At 43.0% G+C, this 24,680-nt stretch overlaps 1 protein-coding gene across 3 annotated transcripts in view; it reads left to right on the top strand.

Annotated features, from left to right (window-relative positions):
- LOC120994382 (limbic system associated membrane protein) overlaps positions 1–24,680 on the top strand; it is a 695,952-nt gene that overhangs the window by 431,062 nt on the left and 240,210 nt on the right. For all 3 annotated transcript variants that reach the window (XM_040422903.1, XM_040422902.1, XM_040422900.1), the window contains exon 3: positions 22,109–22,234. In XM_040422903.1, the coding sequence (XP_040278837.1) occupies positions 22,109–22,234 (126 nt within the window). The remainder of the gene's footprint in view (positions 1–22,108; positions 22,235–24,680) is intronic.

The raw sequence follows: 24,680 nt of genomic DNA, 5'->3' as shown, positions 1-24,680 counted from the left end.
TTGTTCCTCTGCCAGCCCCAACCTCTTCTTCTTGATTAACAGAGCCAGGTTCCTTACCTAATGGTGAAACCTGTTTTCCTCTAGACATATAGGATGCCCTCTTGTTCTCTTATAATCTAGAACAGAAACAGGTCACATGTTATTATAACATTTGGTAATAGAAAGTGTTGCACTGCACTACGTGATCTAGAACACACAAGGAAGCATAAACAATCATTCTTTCCTTAAAGAGCATTTGTCCGAAGGATCAACCCTATTGCACCATGCATTCTGCCTTGTGGGGTTGGTTCTGCTACTTAAAATGATACCTGTCTTGTTAAAATCAGTTGTGTCGTTTCTGAGAAAAATGACTTTTATTCTTCATGCATTGAGGTCTTCAGTGCACCGGCAGTTGGATCATTGACCTCAAGCAGTCGGTTGATACTGGATAGCCATGCTTTTAGACCCTCGCTGCCAAGGCAAAATGGGGGAATGTTTACCCTCTGGCAGAAAGGGAGGACAAATTACAATACTACCAGGAAACACTGTGTACGCAGCTTGCTGCAGCTTATGGTGAGCAGACGCTTGCTGCCTGCGTGTCTGAAACGCCCCCGTTTTTTTAGACAGGGAAAAAAAGTCCTGCATGCAGTACTTTTGTTTCCAAAAACGGATCTCAGATGGAAATGGCTCAAACGGATGACAACTGATGCAACATGATCCGTTTTTTTACTGGATCCTGTTTTTTTTTCCTCTCTCTCTTCTGACGGATCAGAAGAACGGAAAGCTAAACGGCTACTTTCACATTAGCGGCAGCCTTTTCTGGCAGGCTGTCCCGTGGGTGAACAGCCTGCTGGATCCGTGCTGCCGCTAGTGCACGTGGAAGTCTGCTCCGGCCCCATTCACTGTAATGGAAGGCCCAGCCGCAGTACGGCAAACATGCCGAGAGGCGGCCGGAATAAAACTACGACATGTAGCCTCCGGCCCGCCCCCATTATAGTGAATGGGGCCGGAGCGGACTTCCGGCAGCACACGTGCACTAGCGGCAGAACGGATCCGGCGGGTGAATAGCCTGCTGGAGAAGGCTGCCGCTAATGTGAAAGTAGCCTTACATTTTCAGAAATTTTTTCACAGTTCAGGCAGGCTGAATTTGATCAATAGACCTCTCATAGAAGTCTCCTGCCGGTGCCTCAGATGACTTTGGATTTTCGGTTCTGGTAAGGGGCAATAGAGGTTCCCTTAGAATATGTAAAGAAATTGTCCATGGCGAAGCCCCTTTAACCCCTTGAGGACAATGGGAAATTCTGTTCTTGCCTTTTCATTTTTCCCTCCTGGCCTTCCTGGCGCCATAACTTTTTTATTTTTCCATTCACATAGCTGTTGGGGGCTTGTTTTTTTCTGGAACATGTTGTACTTTCTGATGGCGCTGTTTACTGTTGCATACAATGTAGTAGGAAGCTGTAAAAAAAAAATCCAAGTTGAGTGTGAAAAAAAAAAACATGTTCCGTATGCGAAAAATCTATTTCATGCTCTTATTTCTTCAGGTCAGTGCAATTACAATGATACCACATTTATACAGTTTTTCTTGTGTTTTAATACTTAATGCAATGAAAACTGCCATTTTCTGACCCTGATAACTTTTATTTTTACGTTTACTAAGCTGTGTGAGGGTGCATTTTTTGTGGGGCAATCTGTACCTTATTGGGGTGTTTATGACTTTTTGATCAATTTTTTGGGGGTCGGTGAAGCAATGAGAAAAGGGTGAATCCGCCATCTTGATTTTTCCCCGTTCACCGCATTGGATAAATATTTTTATATTTTAATAGTACCGGTGTTTTAGGATGCAGTGATGTCTATTATGATTTTTTTTATTGTTTATATACAGTATTCTCTTATTTTGGGGAAAGAGGGATGATTAGAATTTGTATGTCTTTTATATTTTTGAGAACTTCTTAAAAATGTTTTTATTTTTAATTTAACACCCCCCAAACATTTTGAACATTTTTGAGATTGAATTGCTCCTATTCTGCTGTGATTTTACACAACAGATTATGAGGAATTCAGTCTTTTTCTATGGCGTTCTGCCATTTGACCACGGCATCTGAGGGGTTAAATGTCTGCTATTGGCATTATTGCAAATGTTAGCCCTGAGTGTCTGCTGTGTGACACAGGCATCCGGAGGCCATGCTGAACGTTCTGCTCCAGACATATATGTCAGATGTCCTCAAGAGGTTAAGGAAAATGTTCTCCTACCATAAAAAAATCAATATGAGAAATATAACTATATAACTAAAAAAAAAATACATTAAAAATGAGAAACGAAACCAACGTTTTCTCAGGTGGCCTTCGAAGATTAGAACACATTTTCCTTTCTAGATCTGCTAAGAAACTAAGCAGATTTGATCCACCGGCTGGGATTTCATGAGAAGAGAAGCCCCAGATGTTCCTCCATTGATGTGGTCAGCCGGTGCGTATCGCTCAGCAGTATGCGAGTTTCCACCAAGTTTGATTTTCCCGTAGAGAGTAAAGTGTTAATGGAGACGCTGACGTCAATTCACACTTCACTTCGGCTGCAAAGTCTGGCAAAAATCAGCACATTTAGAGAGTTTAGGGAAGGACTATTCCAAAAAGCTTTTTCAGTGGAGCTTGAATACTGACGCGTTTCATTGACTTTTCATGATGTTTTCTTCAGTGTCTGCTTCTTACAAATACTTTTGGTTTTGTAGGGTCCCCCAAACTAAGCTGATCAGAAGTTGACCCATTGCTAGAATCCCCAGAGCTGCAGTATGTGGTGGGCACTGGCAGCAAGTGTTCAAATTTCCTGCAGCGCCGCCACAGGGGAGAAGAAGCATTACATTGCTCCCTTTGATATCTGTGGGATGTCCATGCATGGACGTGCTGGGTCCTCCAGAGATTCACTTTGATATTTAATAGATGTCTTGAACTCCATAAACAAATGGCCAAAAATGGAAAGTTTCTAAATAAAAAAATTAAAAAATCTGCCTTTTTATAATCTCATACAACACCTTCAAAAGGGTTGTCTACTTTTTGCATTCCCTTTCTATTGAAAGGGTCTACAGAAATAACTTAATCACATGTTAAGGTGGGGGTGGGACCTGCTTATTCCCCCTGCAGTGCCTCCACAGGAGAAAAAAGGAATTACACTATGAAAATCAATGGATTTATAGATGTCCTCCAGAGTCAGAATTGTCATTTGCAGCCACTTTTTGCTCCATTTCATTAATGATCTTGAACAACCCCCCCCCCCCCCCCCCACCAACCCCCACACTATCACGACTGGCACCTGGCTGCCCTGACATCCCTAGATGGGCTGCTCACCCTTACGCTGATCACGTGCCTCGTCCCTAGCTAACCCTGAAAGAAGCCCTAGGTAGTGAGTAGGGCGATGGGAGCAGTAGTCCTCACCATTGACACCTAGCGGAACAACAGGGAAAGGACAAACAACAAACAATCCCCAAAGGGAGACAACAACAGGAGTGAACCAGAGATCCAACAGCATCACGGCAACTCCAACTCCACCATCCATTCCCACCACTAGGACATGGAGCTATCCCTTGAAACCAAACGAGTAGCCACCCGCTGCGACCTTTTGACCCCAGGCACAACAGGGTCAGCGATAGGTTGTGACACCCTCATGATACACCCCTTGCATTCTTTTTAAAGAATGTGCTTAATTCTAATTGAATGCTTAAATATAATCTAATGGCTCTTTGTTACACAATGTAAAAAGATGAGACTGGCCCTGGTCCTCCCTTTTGTCTTGTCTTGCATATTTTTGTCCTGAAACTGCAGCTTTCTTCAGCATTCTTGTTTTCTTTTGTATGGACCAGGTGAGCTTTAAGGCCACCATACACATTATTGTATTGTCAACCCAACCCACCAAGAATAGTGGGTTCAGCCAAAAACCTAATGTGTATGTGTAGCTCCTGACTCTCGCCCAACAGATGATGTCTCGGAAGAGAAAGATCAGGTGAACAGAATCCTTTCGCCCAATCTTTTTGTTCTCCCAGGAAGTAAACCGCCACCAAAAGTGTTGGGCAGAAATCTTCTCCTCTCTTTCCACATAGATTACACCTTCAGCTGAACCAAATGCATAGGTGTATGGAGGAATTCGGGGGGCTGGGAGACATTTTGGTCAAAAGATCATCCAGCCAACAGTTCTAGAATGTGTATGGCCACCTTAAAACAAACTTGTGTAGAATGGAGCCATCAGAAGAAATGTGGCCTAAGATCAGTAAAGCAAAAATACAAATTTACAAAAAATTCAGTAAATTCCAATTGTGACAAATATTGTAAAGTTACCGGATCCAGATTTATGGTCAAGCTTAGAATAAAAGCATATCATATTCAGTCTAAGCACCACCATGTATGGGTCATTGCTAGATTCTGGTGAGATGACAGACACCAGATGCTATACAACCGTATGTCGTCTTTGTAGTACATGTGAAGTTGAAGGCATGAGTATAACTATAACATTAGCAGGGAGAGTAGCTGAGGTAGGGCATGAGTCTTATAAGTAAGTGAGAAGGTAGTATACTGTAGATTGAAACAGGGCACTGAAAGCCCATTAAAGAGACAACCCCCACAGTAATGTAGGGTGGGGCCCTCTTTCAACCTTTGCTATGGTGCCCATGGTCACTAATCATGCCATGGGTCTTATGGATGGCCTGAATCAGCCTTATTGGGTCCATATAAATCAATTGATGAACCATTTATTTCCATATGTCACCATATGCCAAAAGGTATCTTCCAAGAAACGAGATACCGCTTTGTTTATTGTTTTCCCATAGGGCATACCCAATAAATCTCCATACCATGGAGCACTTCCGGTAAATCTCTATACAGGGACAGTTTCTTTAAGTAGAGCCATTACCCTACCAAAACATGAGTCACCATAAAACACTTTGTCTTCAAGTCATGAATACAATTTTCCTTCAGATCTGAATGTTTTGATTTCATGATTGGACATGGTCTATTTTGGATTTGAATTGGTTGTCTGTGGAGGACCCTTGTGACATTGAGTAATACTGCTGCCCCCGATTTTGTGTTCTCAAATGTTTAACTAGTTTTCGGGAAACCCAGTTAGAGGAAATGTGCTGTCCAACACGTCAATATGCTGTTTTTCTTTCCTAGGATATCAGGGTTTAGGTAGAACCCTAGACTTGCCAAGCCAGGGGAATGGTCTAACCCCAGTACGGTTCCCACCACTCTGATATTCAGGAGACATATTATTGGAAATGCAATGCGATATTTGTCCATGTCCATGTTGGGTAGATGAAAGATCATACAGCATTTCCATCATGTGCATAGCCTAGGCTGACCCACATCGCCCCACCGGGTCTTCTGTCTGAGCTGAGTCACAGCTTCCTTTAGACTTGTCAGTAATTATTCCTGTTAGCTTCATGCCAGGAACAAAAAAAAATTGCTAATCGAATATGGCTATGAAAGTGGGAATAGGCACATAAGAAAATGATGTGAGATGGAAATATAAAGTAATGTTAATATTTTGAATAATTCAGAACATTTTATACCAGTTTTACCCCCGGGCGGTGAGCATAGAGAACAATGTAATTATGCTTGGTATCTGTATATAATTGAAATTCCTTAGGGAAAGGGAAAAAGTGTCCTTTATATTGCAGAACTCAGCAGGGCATTGCAGAGCGCATAATGGAAATGTAAGGCTCCTTTTTTTTTTCTGTGTTGAGTTTGGCAAAGTTTATCTTACTATAAGCAGATTTATTGGGTATCTTTTTTGGGTGGTGTTGGGGTCCTTGTGAGATGAGACACATTCAGGGTCACGTTGAAAACTCAGCAGCCTATGATGTTAGATGTCTCTTGTATTGAAATCAAACCACTCTGTAGGGGTACATAGATACGGGAGCCAGTAGATGACCTCAAGTTCTTCCAGGATTGGCGCCCTTCTTTTCGAGAGGTCTCACTCACTGACTACTCAACCCTGGAACCCAGTGGCAGGAATCTAATTGGGCATATTGATTAACTGGTAGCCCAGTCTACATGTGGAGTGACTGTAATGTCTGCACGTTCTTCTCAAGGTCAACACTCAGAGCTGTGTCTCAGTTTTCTGCTCCAGTCAACAATGTGTCAGAACAGATGTTCCTTGTAGATATTGTCGTGGTTGTACGCCAAGCTAACATGCATCAGTGCAACAATTGTTGGGATTTGGATTCCAGTCGGTATAATGGCACTGACTTGTGCTATGTAAGGGTAGAAAATACCACCTGTGAAGACCATGGAGTTCATTTGGCATCTCCCTCTCACCAGTTCTGGGACTTGTGGTAGAACAAAAAAATTGGAAGCATGACTGAAGAGTAGTAATGTGGAGATCCATTAATGATAGGCCATCCATCGGCTACTTGACTTGGTGTCTCTTGGCAGTCTGGATTTCATTGAAGTGCTCTCACAACAACTAGATATTTCTTGTATATGGAGTAGCAAAGCGGGATGTCTACATATAAAATTTGAGGACAATATAAAAAATCATATTGGGGAACCCCCCTGGAGCTTCTACATTCCAGGCCCATCTGACTTGTTCTACACTACCCTCTTTGTAGACCAGGAGCACTAAGCAGGGTCACCTTATCCATTGAGAATAGAGATGTGATTCATGTGAATTGGAGGCACCATGAGCCCATGAACGGGCAACACATGGCCACACAACAACTACATAACTCCATCCTTTTCCCAATGGTACCAGTGACCTTCAACCAATCCTTTAAGTCTGTCACCAGGCCAGAAATTGACTTGAATTAGCATGTTAACTACTGTTCATGTTAAGGACTATAAACCTCAGTTCTTTGCTTCCACCGTTTTAGTCGAATTCTCCCTGGATGTGATATAAGAATATTTTTCGTCTGGGTCTTTACTATAATTTTATGTATACTGCGGAGCTTCTTAAAAAACATACCGGAGTCATTAAAAAGCACCAGGCAGGTAGCAGCTTCTCTGTTTACTCTGCAGCAAGTAAAGCAGAAAATGATTTTGTTTCATTCCTGACTACACACGAATCCTGAACCGAGAAACTGAAAATGAGAGACACAAAATGAAAGAAATTATTTCGTCTGAGACCCAGGAGAGGAGACCGAGCCACGACTGTACAAACACAAGCCATCTAGAAAAGAGATGATGAGAAGAGCAGGGACATGACCGTGCTTATGGGTGTCAAAAGCTTGAGTTGGATTGATATTAGAGATGGCGATAGCGCTCCCAATATTCTCTGTAGCGATGGTGATATCCTAAGCATCACTTAGTAGGAACGGTGATCTTGGTAGTGACTGCTTTTTTCTTCATTTCTAGTAGTAACTGTGCTCACAATGCCCTTAGTAGTGATGGTGCTTCCAATACCCCAAGTAGTGACAGCTCTCACAAAACAGTGGTCCCTCAAGTTACAATATTAATTGGTTCCAGGACGACCATTGTATTTTGAAACCATTGTAAGTTGAGTAATCGGTTCCAAAGCCCCAAAATGTCATCCAAGATAAGAGAAAATGAAGATTTTTAAGCAGATAACTAAGACAGATAAAACAAGTCCTTACATGTAACAGTCAGGAAGAGCTGCTAACTAGTAACTAATCCAGCTATCTTACCAGAGAAGTGGCCTTGATTGGTTGGATCCGAGTCTGAGAGATTGTATGTTGAGTCTGGTTTCAACTTACGATGGGTCAGAAAAGACCATTGTATGTTGAAATTATTGTATCCTGAGGCTGATGTATCTTGTGGGATCACTGTACCCCTAATAGTGATGGTGCCCCCAATACCCCAAGTAGTGATGGTGCTTCCAATACCCTTAGTAGTGATGGTGCTCTTAATACCCCTAGTAGTGATGGTGCACCCAACACCCCTAGTATTGATGGAGCACCCAATACCCTTAGTAGTGATGGTGTTCCCAATACCCTTAGTAAGGATGATGTTCCCAATACCCCACCCAAGTAGTGATGGTACTTACAATACCCCTAGTAGTGATGGTGCTCTTAATACCCCTAGTAGTTATGGTGCTCTTAATTCCCCTAGTAGTGATGGTGCTACCAATACCCTTAGTAGTGATGGTGCACCCAATACCCCCAGTAGTGATGGTGCTCTCAATACCCCAAATAGTGATGGTGCTCCCAATACCCCTAGTAGTGATGGTCAGTGATGAGCGGCAGGGGCAATATTCAAATTCGCAATATTTTGCGAATATTTGGGCGATTATTCATCACATATTCACGAATTCGAGAATTCGTGATCTCCAGTCATTATTTTCTTGATTGCGAAAATCGGCAATTGGAAAATTTTGCGATACCCTAAAGTCAAAGAAACTGCAGCCTTCTAATTGGCCTACAAGCAAGAAGCAGTGAGGGATCAACGGTACTGATGAAAAAAAAATCTAGAATATTCTAGCACTATATTCTAGATATTCGCAAAATTTGCGATAAAAATTCTCGATTAGAATATTCGCGATCAACACTAGTGATGGTGCTCTTAATACCCCTAGTAGTGATGGTCCTCTTAATACCCCTAGTAGTGATGGTAATCCCAATACCCCAAGTAGTGATGGTGTTCTTAATACCCCTAGTAGTGATGGTCCTCTTAATACCCCTAGTAGTGATGGTGCTCCCAATACACCTAGTAATGATGGTGCTCTTAATACCCCTAGTAGTGATGGTGCTCCTAATACCCCTAGTAGTTATGGTGCTCTTAATACCCCTAGTAGTGATGGTGCTCCCAATACCCTTAGTAGTGATGGTGCACCCAATACCCCTATTAGTGATAGCTCTCTCCAGCATCCCTAACACAGACAGTACTCCCAATACCCCTAATAGCAATGGTGTTCCCAATAACACAAGTAGTAATGGTGCTCCTAATATCCCTAGTAGTAATAATGCTCTCAATAGGTTTAGTAGTGACAGTGCAGTTTCTAGGTAAAATTTCTCTCAGGGCGAGTGTCAAAAAAACTCCCCCCCCTCAAAACTGCTCGATGAAATAAGTGTCTCCCCATAGTAAAAAATGTGTAACCACATTGCACGGACGGTCACAGTGACGCACCCAGTGACCCACTGTCCCACAGACTCAGGCTCTCACTCACAGCAGGCTTCTTTCTCAGCACTGCTCCGGGCGGGCGGTAACAGGCAGGCTCTGCGGGCGGCGGTGCTCACCTCACTACTGTACGTCACGCGGCGCTTGACGTACAGTGAGTGAGCGCCGCCGCCCGCACTGCCTGCCTGTGGGGGGACATTATTTTTAATAAGGATCACTATGGACATTATTTAGAATGGAGGCTGCTGTGGGTGTCATTATAACTGTATAATGTCTTATAGGCCTAGTCCTGAGTTATATTACCCTGCCCTGTATAATAATGTACCCTGATACCCCTTAGTTATATTACTCCAGCGGGGTAATATAACTAAGGGGTATCAGGGATGGGTACATTATTATACAGGGCATGGGCAGGGTGATATAACTCAGCTCAGTACTAGGCCTCTCAGACATTATAGTTATAATGAGTAATGACACCAACAGCAGCCTCCATTCTAAATAATGTCCATAGTGATCCTTATTAAACTTAATGTCCCCCACAGTGACAGTGGCCCCCATTTTCATGTCTCCCACAGTGGCCCCCCCATTGTAATTAATGCCCCCCCATTGTAATTAATGTCCCCCCATTGTAGTTAATGCCCCCCCCATTGTAATTAATGCACTCCCCCCCCCCCCAGACCATCACTCACCTCACAGCAGGCATCAGCACTGCTCAGGGGCTCAGGGCGGGCGGTAACAGGCAGGCAGTGCGGCGCTCACTCACTCACTGTACGTCACGCGTCTGCGCCGCCTAGTGGGAGGAGCAGGCGCGTGACGTCAGTAAGTGCCACCCGCACTGTCTGAAGAGTGAGAGGACTCGGGCCGGCACTCGGGCGCAGGGCAGGCGAGATGTCAGAGGGAGGGAGGCAGGGCGCACGGCAGAGAAACGACAAGAGGGCGCCCCTGCTGGCGCCCCTCTTCTGACAGCGCCCCGGGTGGCCGCCCGTCCCGCCCGCCCCTAGAAACGGCACTGAGTAGTGACACAACTCCCAATAACCCTAGTAGTGACAGAGCCCCCCAATACCTCAGTTGTGATTGTGCTCCAAATAACCTAGCAGTCAAGGTCCTTCAATACCCCTAGAAGTGATAGTGCTCCTAGCAGTCTTCATGGAGACAGTACTCCCAATACCCATAGTAGCAATAGTGCTCCCAATACCCCTAGTAGTGATTGTGCTTTCAATACCTCAGTAGTCATGGTGCTCCAATACTGCTTGTATTGATAGTGCTCCCATTACCCCTAAGGTAATGACGGGGCTTCCAATACCCCTAGTTGTGATTGTGCTCCAATATAGGGTTGGGCGATAAACCGGTGTTCACGTTATACCGCGGTATTAAAAACCGGCGATATCGATGTTTCTTAATTACCGTGGTATTTTAGTGACATTATAGGGGCAGTCGCACGTCACAGTGCTGACTGCCTCTAAAACGTTCGGGGCACATTACAGCCGGCAGAGTGGAGAAGAAGAGAGTCCCTCCCCACCGTGATCCGGCTACCGCTGCACCACCAATGAGAAGATAATAGTGAGAAGGAGGTGGAAGGGCTGTGACCGCTGCAACACCAATGAGAATTACCCTCAATACAAATATAGACTGCTGGTGCCGGCCGTATCACATACCCAGCACCCAGTCTCAATAATAGGAAGCGTCCTGTCATTGAGACCGGGTGCTGGGTATGTGATACAGCCGGCACCCGCAGTCTATATTTGTTATAAGGGGTTCATTAAATTCATTGGTAGCGCAGTGCGCACCCCAATATTATAAATTATAATCATTGGTGGCGCAGTGCGCCCCCCAACCCCCCAGTATTAGAATCATTGGTGACACAGTGGCCACAGACGCCCCCCGCCTAATTGTTATATTCATTGGTGGCAGTGGCCACACGGTCCCCTCTCCTCCTCCTCATTGGTGGCAGTGGCAGTTCTGATCGGAGCCCCAGCAGTGTAATCCTCGAGCTCCGATCCATTACCATGGCAGCCAGGACGCTAATGAAGCCCTCCATGGTAATCTCCCTGCTGCCTTGTGCACAAAGCCCAGGGAGTAGGGAGAGTGTAAAGTCCAATTCACCCTAAAAAAAAAAAAAAAAAAAAAAAAAAAAGTATTACAATTTTAAGTCTTCCCCTTTCCCAATTTGACATATAAAAATATGTAAACAATAAAAAAAAAATATTATGTATTGCCATGTCTAAAAAAGTACAAACTACTAAAGTATTGAAAAATATCTTCTATTAGGGAACGCCGTAACAAAACAAAAATGTAAAAAAAAAAACACAGTTCGCCATTTTATTTGGTCACCTTTTCCCCTCAAAAATAGGATAGGACTGTTCTATTATGGGCCGGACCTTCCATAAAATGCAGAATGCACGCAGCTTTTTTTAATATTCTAAATGGGCATTTATCGCAATAAATTTCTTAATATCGTTATTGTGTGAATATTTTTGATATCGCCCAACCCTACTCCAATACCTTAGTAGCCATTGTGCTCCAATACTCGTTGAATTGATAGTGCTTCCAATACCCCTAGTAGTTACGGTGCTCCTAATAAACCTGATAGTAATGATTCTCCAACGTCCATAATAGTGATGTAGCTCTCAATACCCCTAGAAGTGACAGGGCTTCCAATACCCCTAATAATGATGGGGCTTCCAATACCCCTAGAATTGACAGGGCTTCCAATACCCCTAATAATGATGGGGCTTCCAATACCCCTAGAAGTGACAGGGCTTCCAATACCCCTAATAATGATGGGGCTTCCAATACCCCTAATAATGATGGGGCTTCCAATACCCCTAAAAATGATGGGGCTTCCAATACTCCTAATAATGAAGGGGCTTCCAATACCCCTAATAATGATGGGGGTTACAATACCCCTAATAATGATGGGGCTTCCAATACCCCTAGAATTGACAGGGCTTCCAATACCCCTAATAATGATGGGGCTTCCAATACCCCTAGAAGTGACAGGGCTTCCAATACCCCTAATAATGATGGGGCTTCCAATACCCCTAATAATGATGGGGCTTCCAATACCCCTAAAAATGATGGGGCTTAGAAATATTCCTAATAATGAAGGGGCTTCCAATACCCCTAATAATGATGGGGGTTACAATACCCCTAATAATGATGGGGCTTTCAATACCCCTAATAATAAAGGGGCTTCCAATACCCCTAATAAGGATGGGAGTTACAATACCCCTAATAAAGATGGGAGTTACAATACCCCTAATAATGATGGGGCTTCCAATACCCCTAGAAGTGACAGGGCTTCCAATACCCCTAATAATGATGGGGCTTCCAATACCCCTAATAATGATGGGGCTTCCAATACCCCTAAAAATGATGGGGCTTCCAATACTCCTAATAATGAAGGGGCTTCCAATACCCCTAATAATGATGGGGGTTACAATACCCCTAATAATGATGGGGCTTCCAATACCCCTAATAATAAAGGGGCTTCCAATACCCCTAATAATGATGGGGCTTCCAATACCCCTAATAAAGATGGGAATTACAATACCCCTAATAATGATGGGGCTTCCAATACCCCTAATAATGATGGTGCTTCCAATACCCCTAATAATTATGGGGTTTACAATTCCCCTAATAATGGTGGGGCTTCTAATACCCCCAAATAATGATGGGGCTTCTAAAACCGTAATAATGATGGGGCTTCCAATACTCCTAATAATAATGAGGCTTCCAATACCCCTAATAATGATGATGTTTACAATACCCCTAATAATGATGGGGCTTCCAATACCCCTAGAAGTGACAAGACTTCCAATACCCCTAATAATTATGGGGCTTCCAATACCCCTAATAATGATGGTGTTTACAATACCCCTAATAAAGATGGGGGTTACAATACACCTAATAATGATGGGGCTTCCAATACCCCTAATAATGATGCGACTTCCAATACCCCTAATAAGGATGGGGCTTCCAATACCCCTAATAATGATGGAGCTTCCAATACCCCTAATAATGATGGGGCTTCCAATATCCCTAATAATGATGGGGTTTACAATACCCATAATAATTATGGTACTTCCAATACCCCTAACAATGATGGGGCTTCCAATACCCCTAATAATGATGGGGCTTTCAATACCCCTAATAATGATGGGGCTTCCAATACCCCTAATAATGATGGCGTTTACAATACCCCTAATAGTAATGGGGCTTCCAATACCCCTAATAATGATGGGGCTTCCAATACCCCTAATAATGATGGGGCTTCCAATACCACTAATAATGATGGGGCTTCCAATACCCCTAATAATGATGGAGCTTCCAATACCCCTAATAATGATGGATTTTACAATACCCCTAATAATGATGGGGCTTCCAATACCCCTAATAATGATGGGGCTTCCAATACCCCTAATAATGATGGGGTTTAAAATACCCCTAATAATGATGGGGCTTCCAATACCCCTAATAATGATGGAGCTTCCAATACCCCTAATAATGATGGACTTTACAATACACCTAATAATGATGGGGCTTCCAATACCCCCAATAATGATGGGGCTTTCAGTACCCCCAATAATGATGGGACTTCCAATACCCCTAATATTGATGGGGTTTAAAATACCCCTAATAATAATGGGGCTTCCAATACCCCTAATAATGATGGGGCTTCCAATACCCCTAATAATGATGGGGCTTCCAATAACCCCAATAATGATGGGGCTTCCAATACCCCTAATAATGATGGGACTTCCTATACCCCTAATATTGATGGGGTTTAAAATACCCCTAATAATAATGGGGCTTTCAATATCCCTAATAATGATGGTGTTTAAAATACACCTAATAATAATGGGGTTTCCAATACTCCTAATAATGATGGGTGTTCAATACTCCTAATAATGATGGGGCTTCCAATACCAGTAATAATGATGTGGCTTCCAATACCCCCAATAATGATGGGGCTTCCAATACCCCTAATAATGATGGGACTTCCAATACCCCTAATAATGATGGGGTTTACAATACCCCTAATAATGATGGGGTTTACAATACCCCTAATGATGATGTGGCTTCCAATACTCCCAATAATGATGGGGCTTCCAATACCCCTAATAATAATGATGGGGTTTCCAATACCCCTAATAATGATGGGTGTTCAAAACCCCTTATAATGATAGGGCTTCCAATACCCCTAATAATGATGGGGCTTCCAATACCCCTAATAATGATGGGTGTTCAAAACCCCTAATAATGATGGGTGTTCAATGCCTCTAATAATGATGGGGCTTCCAATACCCCTAATAATGATGGGGTTTACAATACCCATAATAATGATGGGACTTCCAATACCCCTAACAATGATGGGGCTTCCAATACCCCTAATAATGATGGGGCTTTCAATACCCCTAATAATGATGGGGCTTCCAATACCCCTAATAATGATGGCGTTTACAATACCCCTAATAGTAATGGGGCTTCCAATACCCCTAATAATGATGGGGCTTCCAATACCCCTAATAATGATGGGGCTTCCAATACCCCTAATAATGATGGAGCTTCCAATACCCCTAATAATGATGGATTTTACAATACCCCTAATAATGATGGGGCTTCCAATACCCCCAATAATGATGGGGCTTTAAGTACCCCCAATAATGATGGGACTTCCTATACCCCTAATATTGATGGGGTTTAAAATACCCCTAATAATAATGGGGCTTTCAATATCCCTAATAATGATGGTGTTTATAATACACCTAATAATGATGGGGTTTCCAATACCCCTTATAATGATGGGGTTTCCAATACTCCTAATAATGATGGGACTTCCAATACCCCTAATAATGATGGGGTTTACAATACCCCTAATAATGATGGGGTTTACAATACCCCTAATGATGATGTGGCTTCCAATACTCCCAATAATGATGGGGCTTCCAATACCCCCAATAATGATGGGGCTTTAAGTACCCCCAATAATGATGGGACTTCCTATACCCCTAATATTGATGGGGTTTAAAATACCCCTAATAATAATGGGGCTTTCAATATCCCTAATAATGATGGTGTTTATAATACACCTAATAATAATGGGGTTTCCAATACCCCCAATAATGATGGGGCTTCCAATACATCTAATAATGATGGGACTTCCAATACCCCTAATAATGATGGAGTTTACAATACCCCTAATAATGATGGGGTTTACAATACCCCTAATAATGATGGTGTTTACAATACCCCTAATAAAGATGGGGGTTACAATACACCTAATAATGATGGGGCTTCCAATACCCCTAATAATGATGCGACTTCCAATACCCCTAATAAGGATGGGGCTTCCAATACCCCTAATAATGATGGAGCTTCCAATACCCCTAATAATGATGGGGCTTCCAATATCCCTAATAATGATGGGGTTTACAATACCCATAATAATTATGGTACTTCCAATACCCCTAACAATGATGGGGCTTCCAATACCCCTAATAATGATGGGGCTTTCAATACCCCTAATAATGATGGGGCTTCCAATACCCCTAATAATGATGGCGTTTACAATACCCCTAATAGTAATGGGGCTTCCAATACCCCTAATAATGATGGGGCTTCCAATACCCCTAATAATGATGGGGCTTCCAATACCACTAATAATGATGGGGCTTCCAATACCCCTAATAATGATGGAGCTTCCAATACCCCTAATAATGATGGATTTTACAATACCCCTAATAATGATGGGGCTTCCAATACCCCTAATAATGATGGGGCTTCCAATACCCCTAATAATGATGGGGTTTAAAATACCCCTAATAATGATGGGGCTTCCAATACCCCTAATAATGATGGAGCTTCCAATACCCCTAATAATGATGGACTTTACAATACACCTAATAATGATGGGGCTTCCAATACCCCCAATAATGATGGGGCTTTCAGTACCCCCAATAATGATGGGACTTCCAATACCCCTAATATTGATGGGGTTTAAAATACCCCTAATAATAATGGGGCTTCCAATACCCCTAATAATGATGGGGCTTCCAATACCCCTAATAATGATGGGGCTTCCAATAACCCCAATAATGATGGGGCTTCCAATACCCCTAATAATGATGGGACTTCCTATACCCCTAATATTGATGGGGTTTAAAATACCCCTAATAATAATGGGGCTTTCAATATCCCTAATAATGATGGTGTTTAAAATACACCTAATAATAATGGGGTTTCCAATACTCCTAATAATGATGGGTGTTCAATACTCCTAATAATGATGGGGCTTCCAATACCAGTAATAATGATGTGGCTTCCAATACCCCCAATAATGATGGGGCTTCCAATACCCCTAATAATGATGGGACTTCCAATACCCCTAATAATGATGGGGTTTACAATACCCCTAATAATGATGGGGTTTACAATACCCCTAATGATGATGTGGCTTCCAATACTCCCAATAATGATGGGGCTTCCAATACCCCTAATAATAATGATGGGGTTTCCAATACCCCTAATAATGATGGGTGTTCAAAACCCCTTATAATGATAGGGCTTCCAATACCCCTAATAATGATGGGGCTTCCAATACCCCTAATAATGATGGGTGTTCAAAACCCCTAATAATGATGGGTGTTCAATGCCTCTAATAATGATGGGGCTTCCAATACCCCTAATAATGATGGGGTTTACAATACCCATAATAATGATGGGACTTCCAATACCCCTAACAATGATGGGGCTTCCAATACCCCTAATAATGATGGGGCTTTCAATACCCCTAATAATGATGGGGCTTCCAATACCCCTAATAATGATGGCGTTTACAATACCCCTAATAGTAATGGGGCTTCCAATACCCCTAATAATGATGGGGCTTCCAATACCCCTAATAATGATGGGGCTTCCAATACCCCTAATAATGATGGAGCTTCCAATACCCCTAATAATGATGGATTTTACAATACCCCTAATAATGATGGGGCTTCCAATACCCCCAATAATGATGGGGCTTTAAGTACCCCCAATAATGATGGGACTTCCTATACCCCTAATATTGATGGGGTTTAAAATACCCCTAATAATAATGGGGCTTTCAATATCCCTAATAATGATGGTGTTTATAATACACCTAATAATGATGGGGTTTCCAATACCCCTTATAATGATGGGGTTTCCAATACTCCTAATAATGATGGGACTTCCAATACCCCTAATAATGATGGGGTTTACAATACCCCTAATAATGATGGGGTTTACAATACCCCTAATGATGATGTGGCTTCCAATACTCCCAATAATGATGGGGCTTCCAATACCCCCAATAATGATGGGGCTTTAAGTACCCCCAATAATGATGGGACTTCCTATACCCCTAATATTGATGGGGTTTAAAATACCCCTAATAATAATGGGGCTTTCAATATCCCTAATAATGATGGTGTTTATAATACACCTAATAATAATGGGGTTTCCAATACCCCCAATAATGATGGGGCTTCCAATACATCTAATAATGATGGGACTTCCAATACCCCTAATAATGATGGAGTTTACAATACCCCTAATAATGATGGGGTTTACAATACCCCTAATGATGATGTGGCTTCCAATACTCCCAATAATGATGGGGCTTCCAATACCCCTAATAATAATGATGGGGTTTCCAATACCCCTAATAATGATGGGTGTTCAAAACCCTTTATAATGATGGGGCTTCCAATGCCCCTAATAATGATGGGGCTTCCAATACCCCTAATAATGATGTGGCTTCCAATACTCCTAATAATGATGGGGCTTCCAATACCCCTAATAATGATGGGGTTTACAATACCCCTAATAATGATGGTGTTTATAATACACCTAATAATAATGGGGTTTCCAATACACCTAATAATGAAGGGTGTTCAATACCCCTAATAATGATGGGGCTTCCAATATCCCCAATAATGATGGGGCTTCCAATACCCCTAATAATGATGGGACTTCCAATACCCCTAATAATGATGGGGTTTACAATACCCCTAATAATGATGGGGCTTCCAATACCCCTAATAATAATGATGGGGTTTCCAATACCCCTAATAATGATGGGTGTTCAAAACCCCTTATAATGATGGGGCTTCCAATACCCCTAATAATGAATGGGCTTCCAATACCCCTAATAATGATGGGGCTTCCAACACCCCTAATAATGATGGGGCTTCCAATACCCCTAATAATGATGGGGTTTACAATACCCCTAATAATGATGGGGCTTCCAATACCCCTAATAATGATGGGGCTTTCACTACCCCTAATAATGATGGGGCTTCCAATACCCCTTATAATGATGGTGCTTCCAATACCCCTAATAGTGACAGCGACCCCAGCATCTCTAGTAGTGTGGAATGTTCCAGCACTACTGAGGATCAGACTGCACACAGAGAGACATAGATCTGCATAGGAGCTGTATACTCTACACTGTACATAGGGGATTTTCTCAACTGATTACAGTATTTGTAGAATACAGTCGCTTCCCTTTAACAAGAATTATTGAAAACCTTGTAAACTATGATATATACTCCAGTCACTTAAAAAAAAAAAGATATATCCTCATACATTACCTACACTTAGATCCCACAACGCACAGCTCTCTGGTAACAGAAAACCAGCAGTATTATGATTCCAGCTCTGGAGGATTTGACTCCAGATTGGTAAATGATAAATAATACTTTCCTGTTGTCCATTTCTGAACATTATATGCAGATTTACACTGTAAAATGTTAAAAGATGAACTTTCCTGCACTGAAATGTCTACAATCTGCAGCAGACGGGAATGAAAATCTCTCCAGTCGCCTATAAAGTCTATGTGAAATATTATCAGTGGCTTAAAGGTCTGCACCTGCCTGCAAATCTTGATATCCTGCATTTGCAGCAGAAGACGCTGCCTCCTTAATGCCTGGAAAGCGAGTGCTGCAGCCTGCCAGCTGTGATTTATTGGCCGACATCTTCTCTGTTTTCTTTTAATATCCAGCATATATAATACATAACCTTGTCAGAGCTGCTCAATCACTCGTATTCATCCTTGTGCCTGCTTACCTGCCGGCTGGGAGGAATTTGCCGCTGGGATCTTAATGACTTAGGTGTGTATAGGCTAGTAATAAATAGAATTAAGGCTGCATTACCATAACAGGACTCTAGGGCGGCGCTGTTGAGGAGGCATACTTTCCGACAGATGAATACCCATTTGTGGGAGAAGGAATTTGAAAAATCGCACCCCCTTCTCTGTAATTAGCTCCTGCTCTGCAGATATTGACTCTTATTTGCCACGTCTCCCGGAGACTCCCAGAAAAGGGGGACTTCTAAAAGACCCATAATCTCCAAATAACACTCTCCTCACCCCTTTCCTGCACTTCTTTTCCCTCCGGGGTGATGCCACAGATAACATCCCGAGATTGACCTCAGTTAGGTAGTTGACTGCGGTAACGTCGCGGAGTGAAGAGTGCAGAAGCGGGAGTGGTGTGGTGCATATTCAGATCTTTGAAAAAGTCTTGTCTGGGGTCTGTATACAAAGGGCCTGGTCTAGGGTCTACAGAAGGGGGTTAAATTTATTACTTTTAATTCAAATGATGTAGGTTTGGGCAGTGTCCTTTATAAATGAGTGTGGCATAAGTCTTGGAGCACTGCACTTTCTATTCTTTGTAATCTCCCCAATCCCCCTTGGTAGGAATGTATTGTCTAAAGCTGCTCCTCAGAGACATTGCTCTGCAGCTATTGGCTGAGGATGTTCTTCATAGACTTTCTGCTCTTTAGCTATTGGCTGAGGTGGCTCATAAAAAATCCTTGCTTTGTAGCTATTGCCTGAGGTTATTCCTCACAGAGATACTGCTCTGCAGCTATTGGCTGAGGGTGATCCTCATGGACCTCCTACTCTGCAGCAATTGGCTGAATCTGCTCCTCAAAGACTTCTTGCTCTGCAGTTATTGGCTCAGGCTGCTCCTGACGGACTTCCTGCTCTGCAGCTATTGGCTGAGGGTGATCCTCATGGACCTCCTGCTCTGCAGCTATTGGCTGAGACTGCTCCTCACAGACCTCCTGCTTTTCAGCTATTGGCTGAGACTGCTCCTCACAGACCTCCTGCTCTGCAGCTATTGGCTGAGACTGCTCCTCACATACCTCCTGCTCTGCAGCTATTGGCTGAGACTGCTCCTCACAGACCTCCTGCTCTGCAGCTATTGGCTAAGACTGCTCCTCACAGACCTCCTGCTTTTCAGCTATTGGCTGAGACTGCTCCTCACAGACCTCCTGCTTTTCAGCTATTGGCTGAGACCGCTCCTCACAGACCACATGCTCTGCAGCTAGTGGCTGAGACTGCTCCTCACAGACCTCTTGCTCTGCAGCTATTGGCTGAGACTGCTCCTCACAGACCTCCTGCTCTGCAGCTATTGGCTGAGACTGCTCCTCACAGACCTCCTGCTCTGCAGCTATTGGCTGAGACTGCTCCTCACAGACCTCCTGCTCTGCAGCTATTGGCTGAGACTGCTCCTCACAGACCTCCTGCTCTGGAGCTATTGGCTGAGATTGCTTCTCACAGACCTCCTGCTCTGCAGCTATTGGCTGAGACTGCTTCTCACAGACCTCCTGCTCTGCAGCTATTGGCAGAGACTGCTCCTCACAGACCTTCTGCTCTGCAGCTATTGTCTGAGACTGCTCCTCACTGACCTCCTGCTCTGCAGCTATTGGCTGAGACTGCTCCTCACTGACCTCCTGCTCTGCAGCTATTGGCTGAGACTGCTTCTCACAGACCTCCTGCTCTGCAGCTATTGGCTGAGACTGCTCCTCACAGACCTCCTGCTTTTCAGCTATTGGCTGAGACTGCTCCTCACTGACCTCCTGCTCTGCAGCTATTGGCTGAGACTGCTTCTCACTGACCTCCTGCTCTGCCTGCCCCCTTCCTTGTAAATAACATACATAATACCACTAGTACTGGGTGATTTACTCTGCCTTCTGGTGCAGATACAGCAGGAAGCAGAAGACCTCTCAGTATGACCAAAGTGCAGACAGGGGGCTGGCAGAACAGGAAGTCTGTCAGGCAGTAGCTGCAGAGCAGGAAGTGATGTCAGAGAAGGTGGCATCATCTTGACTACTTCTCCTGACCTTTTTAATATACAGACAGGCTCAGAAACTTACATTTGGGAAACCTCAGTGAGAGGATTAACAGGGTATCCCCATCTGGACATTTATGGTAAATTGTTAGGATATGACATAAATGTCTGATGGGGCATTTCGACCTTTGGGACCTGCTCCTGTCCCAAGAACGGAGCCCCAGTGTGAACAGAGGTCAAGCTGCACATCATTTTCTCCATTCATGCTATTGGCCTTCTGAAACAAGCCATGCCCTGGCTCAGCTATGCTCTGAGGGTCCATAGTGGGGAATGGAAGTGTGAGTGGCCTTGCTTATGTGGTGTCCTTTCTATTCACTGTTATGGGAATTCCAAAAATAGCCGATTTCAGAAGTCCAATGGCAGTTAATGGAGAGGACGCCAGCTAATTAAAGTCATTGTCTCCATCACAAGTAGCCTTTTAGCATTTTTCTTCATCCAAAACCTCAAAGAGTTTAATTTTGATGGCACTTTTCCAGATTACTGGCTTCACTCTTGTTTTTGAAGATAAGTGCATCCTAAACCAATGATGTGTGAACAGAGTGTAAGACTCCATTCATGTGGCAGAGAGATGAGCAACAAGCACAGGACGTTCCAACTGCTCCATACTGTGGTAGCGTAGAGGCTCCAGAAGCTGCTGCATGGTGCTTCCAGACCGAACTGCATTGTTCTCCATTAGAAGCAATGAACATACAATGCCAACGGTTTTGCGAGTCCAACAGAAGTTATATGGAATTGGAGGCATATGGATATTCAATGACTGCTCTTATACTTCTATGGGTGTTGCATTATGACTCCATACAAAGCTTGAGCAGGAGGATTCCCTCCACCTGTTTTATAGAGTAGTGTAAAGTCTGAAACAATGTATCAAATGTGATGTGTATGATTTACTGAAATATTTATATTGTTCTTTTCTTTGCCAGTTCCACCAAAGATCTCCAACATCTCCGCGGACATCACTGTGAACGAAGGAAGCAACGTGACTCTGGTGTGCATCGCTAATGGACGCCCAGATCCAATCATCACTTGGAGGCATCTGAACCCAACAGGTGGACACATTCTAAAATACTGGGGAAGGGGGGTATAAACTTCTCTCCAACATGGAGAGGCCAAGGAGTAGGGGTAAATAAAGCTTAATCAATGTAGAGAAAAATGTCCTGCAACTTTCCAATGTTGCAATTCATCGCCATTTCCAAGAGCTCTGTAGGCTGTCAGTGAATGGAAACATCTATGCTTATTTGCAAAGGATGAAACCTGTAGAGGCACAGTTGTATGCAGTGTAGACCTAAGTTTCTCAATTTTTTAAGCAATATACCCCATACTCAAAACAGATTATATACCCTCAAGCTTGTGACCATACCTTAACCCTGGAGACATGGCATGGGGTACACGAGACTAAGGTTGAAAAACGATGGTCCTAACAATCCTTTTTGAGATATAAACATCAGCAGTATAAATATCTCTCATTTGTTACAATGTATCAGTGTAGCCTGGGCCACCCACATCACAGAGGATTGTCCACAATAGATGCAATTGTGACAAACTCTCTTCGAGAAGCATCAGGTCATAAAGGATTTTCAGCATATAAACAAGAATATTTCTGTCCACTGAAATCAAGCAGAGATCTTGAAAATGGTGAGCAATATGCCTGAATGTTGCATGACCTTTCATTCCACAACCTTTCATTCAAGGTTTATCTACCCCTTCAAGGACTCTTCATGGAAGAGTTACCTATTGCATGACTTAACTGAATCACTTTGCAAAATGTTGGTATTGCATTGTTGCCCTTGCACATGACATGGAAAAGCTCTGTAGTAATAGTTGTGTCCAGTATAAAGATCAGAATTGACCTGTTTTTTCCTGGACCTGAGGAGGCGGGGCATAACACAAGAATTCTGTCTTTGGTGTTCTTGTGTCTTGCTCTGCCCCCACAAGGCACCCCTCAGTGTATTCACTTTTCCTGAAGAGTTCCATTAAGAACCACTCGCTGTTTCTGAAGCAGATTCTTAAAAGCGTCCAAGAAAATGACTGAAGTGAATCTCCCAGTAAGTGACAAGTGCACTTCATGGGATCCTCACCATTATTATTCCTGCACGTCATTTCTACCATTGATAATGACATAAACCGGTGATGAGCACTAATGCACTTCATGATATTATCAGCATTCATTTTTTTGGTCCTCGCTTGTAAAATATCAGCTCTGAACACATTTCTGGTGCTCAGAATTTCTGGTGGACAAATATCAATGGTCAGCTTTACAGCTCATTTGAATTATTATATGACTGAAAGCAATGTTTACTCTAAAAGTATTAATAAATCTGTGTGGATTCATGGCATGATATCTTCTAACAGGGGTTAGAGTTTTGGTCTTCAGGTACATTGTTCCAAATACTCTGCATAGACAATATATAACATTTTGGTTATCTGCAGCCACCACTAGAAGGAGCTCAGGAGATTACTACATACAGATATATACAGCCACCACTAGAGGGAGCTCAGGAGATTACTACATACAGAAATATACAGCCACCACTAGAGGGAGCTCAGGAGATTACTACATACAGATATATACAGCCACCACTAGAGGGAGCTCAGGAGATTACAGCATATAGATATATACAGCCACCACTAGAGGGAGCTCCGGAGATTACTACATACTGATATATACAGCCACCACTAGAGGGAGCTCAGGAGATTACTACATACAGATATATACAGCCACCACTAGAGGGAGCTCAGGAGATTACTGCATATAGATATATACAGCCACCACTAGAGGGAGCTCAGGAGACTACTGCATATAGATATATACAGCCACCACTAGAGGGAGCTCAGGAGATTACTACATACAGATATATACAGCCACCACTAGAGGGAGCTCAGGAGATTACTGTATACAGATATATACAGCCACCACTAGAGGGAGCTCAGGAGATTACTACATGCAGATATATACAGCCACCACTAGAGGGAGCTCAGGAGATTACTGCATAGAGATATATACAGCCACCACTAGAGGGAGCTCAGGAGATTACTACATACAGATATATACAGCCACCACTAGAGGGAGCTCAGGAGATTACTGCATACAGATATATACAGCCACCACTAGAGGAAGCTCAGGAGATTACTACATATACAGTCAGGTCCAAAATATTGGGACATGGACACAGTTCTAACATTTTTGGCTCTATACACCACCACAATGGATTTGAAATAAAACGAACAAGATGTGCTTTACCTGCAGACTGTCAGCTTTAATTTGAGGGTATTTAGATCCAAATCAGGTGAACGGTGCAGGAAATACAACAGTTTGCATATGTGCCTCCCACTTGTTAAGAGACCAAAAGTAATGGGACAATTGGCTTCTCCGCTGGTCCATGGTCAGGTGTGTGTTATTCCCTCATTATCCCAATTACAATGAGCAGATAAAAGGTCCAGAGGTCATTTCCAGTCTGCTATTTGCATTTGAAATCTGTTGCTGTCAACTCTCAA

Source organism: Bufo bufo, chromosome 3 (genome assembly GCF_905171765.1).
Source record: "Bufo bufo chromosome 3, aBufBuf1.1, whole genome shotgun sequence".
Classification (NCBI taxonomy): Eukaryota; Metazoa; Chordata; class Amphibia; order Anura; family Bufonidae; genus Bufo; species Bufo bufo.
Note: the sequence above shows the minus strand (reverse complement) of the source record. Positions and strands in the feature narration are given on the sequence as shown.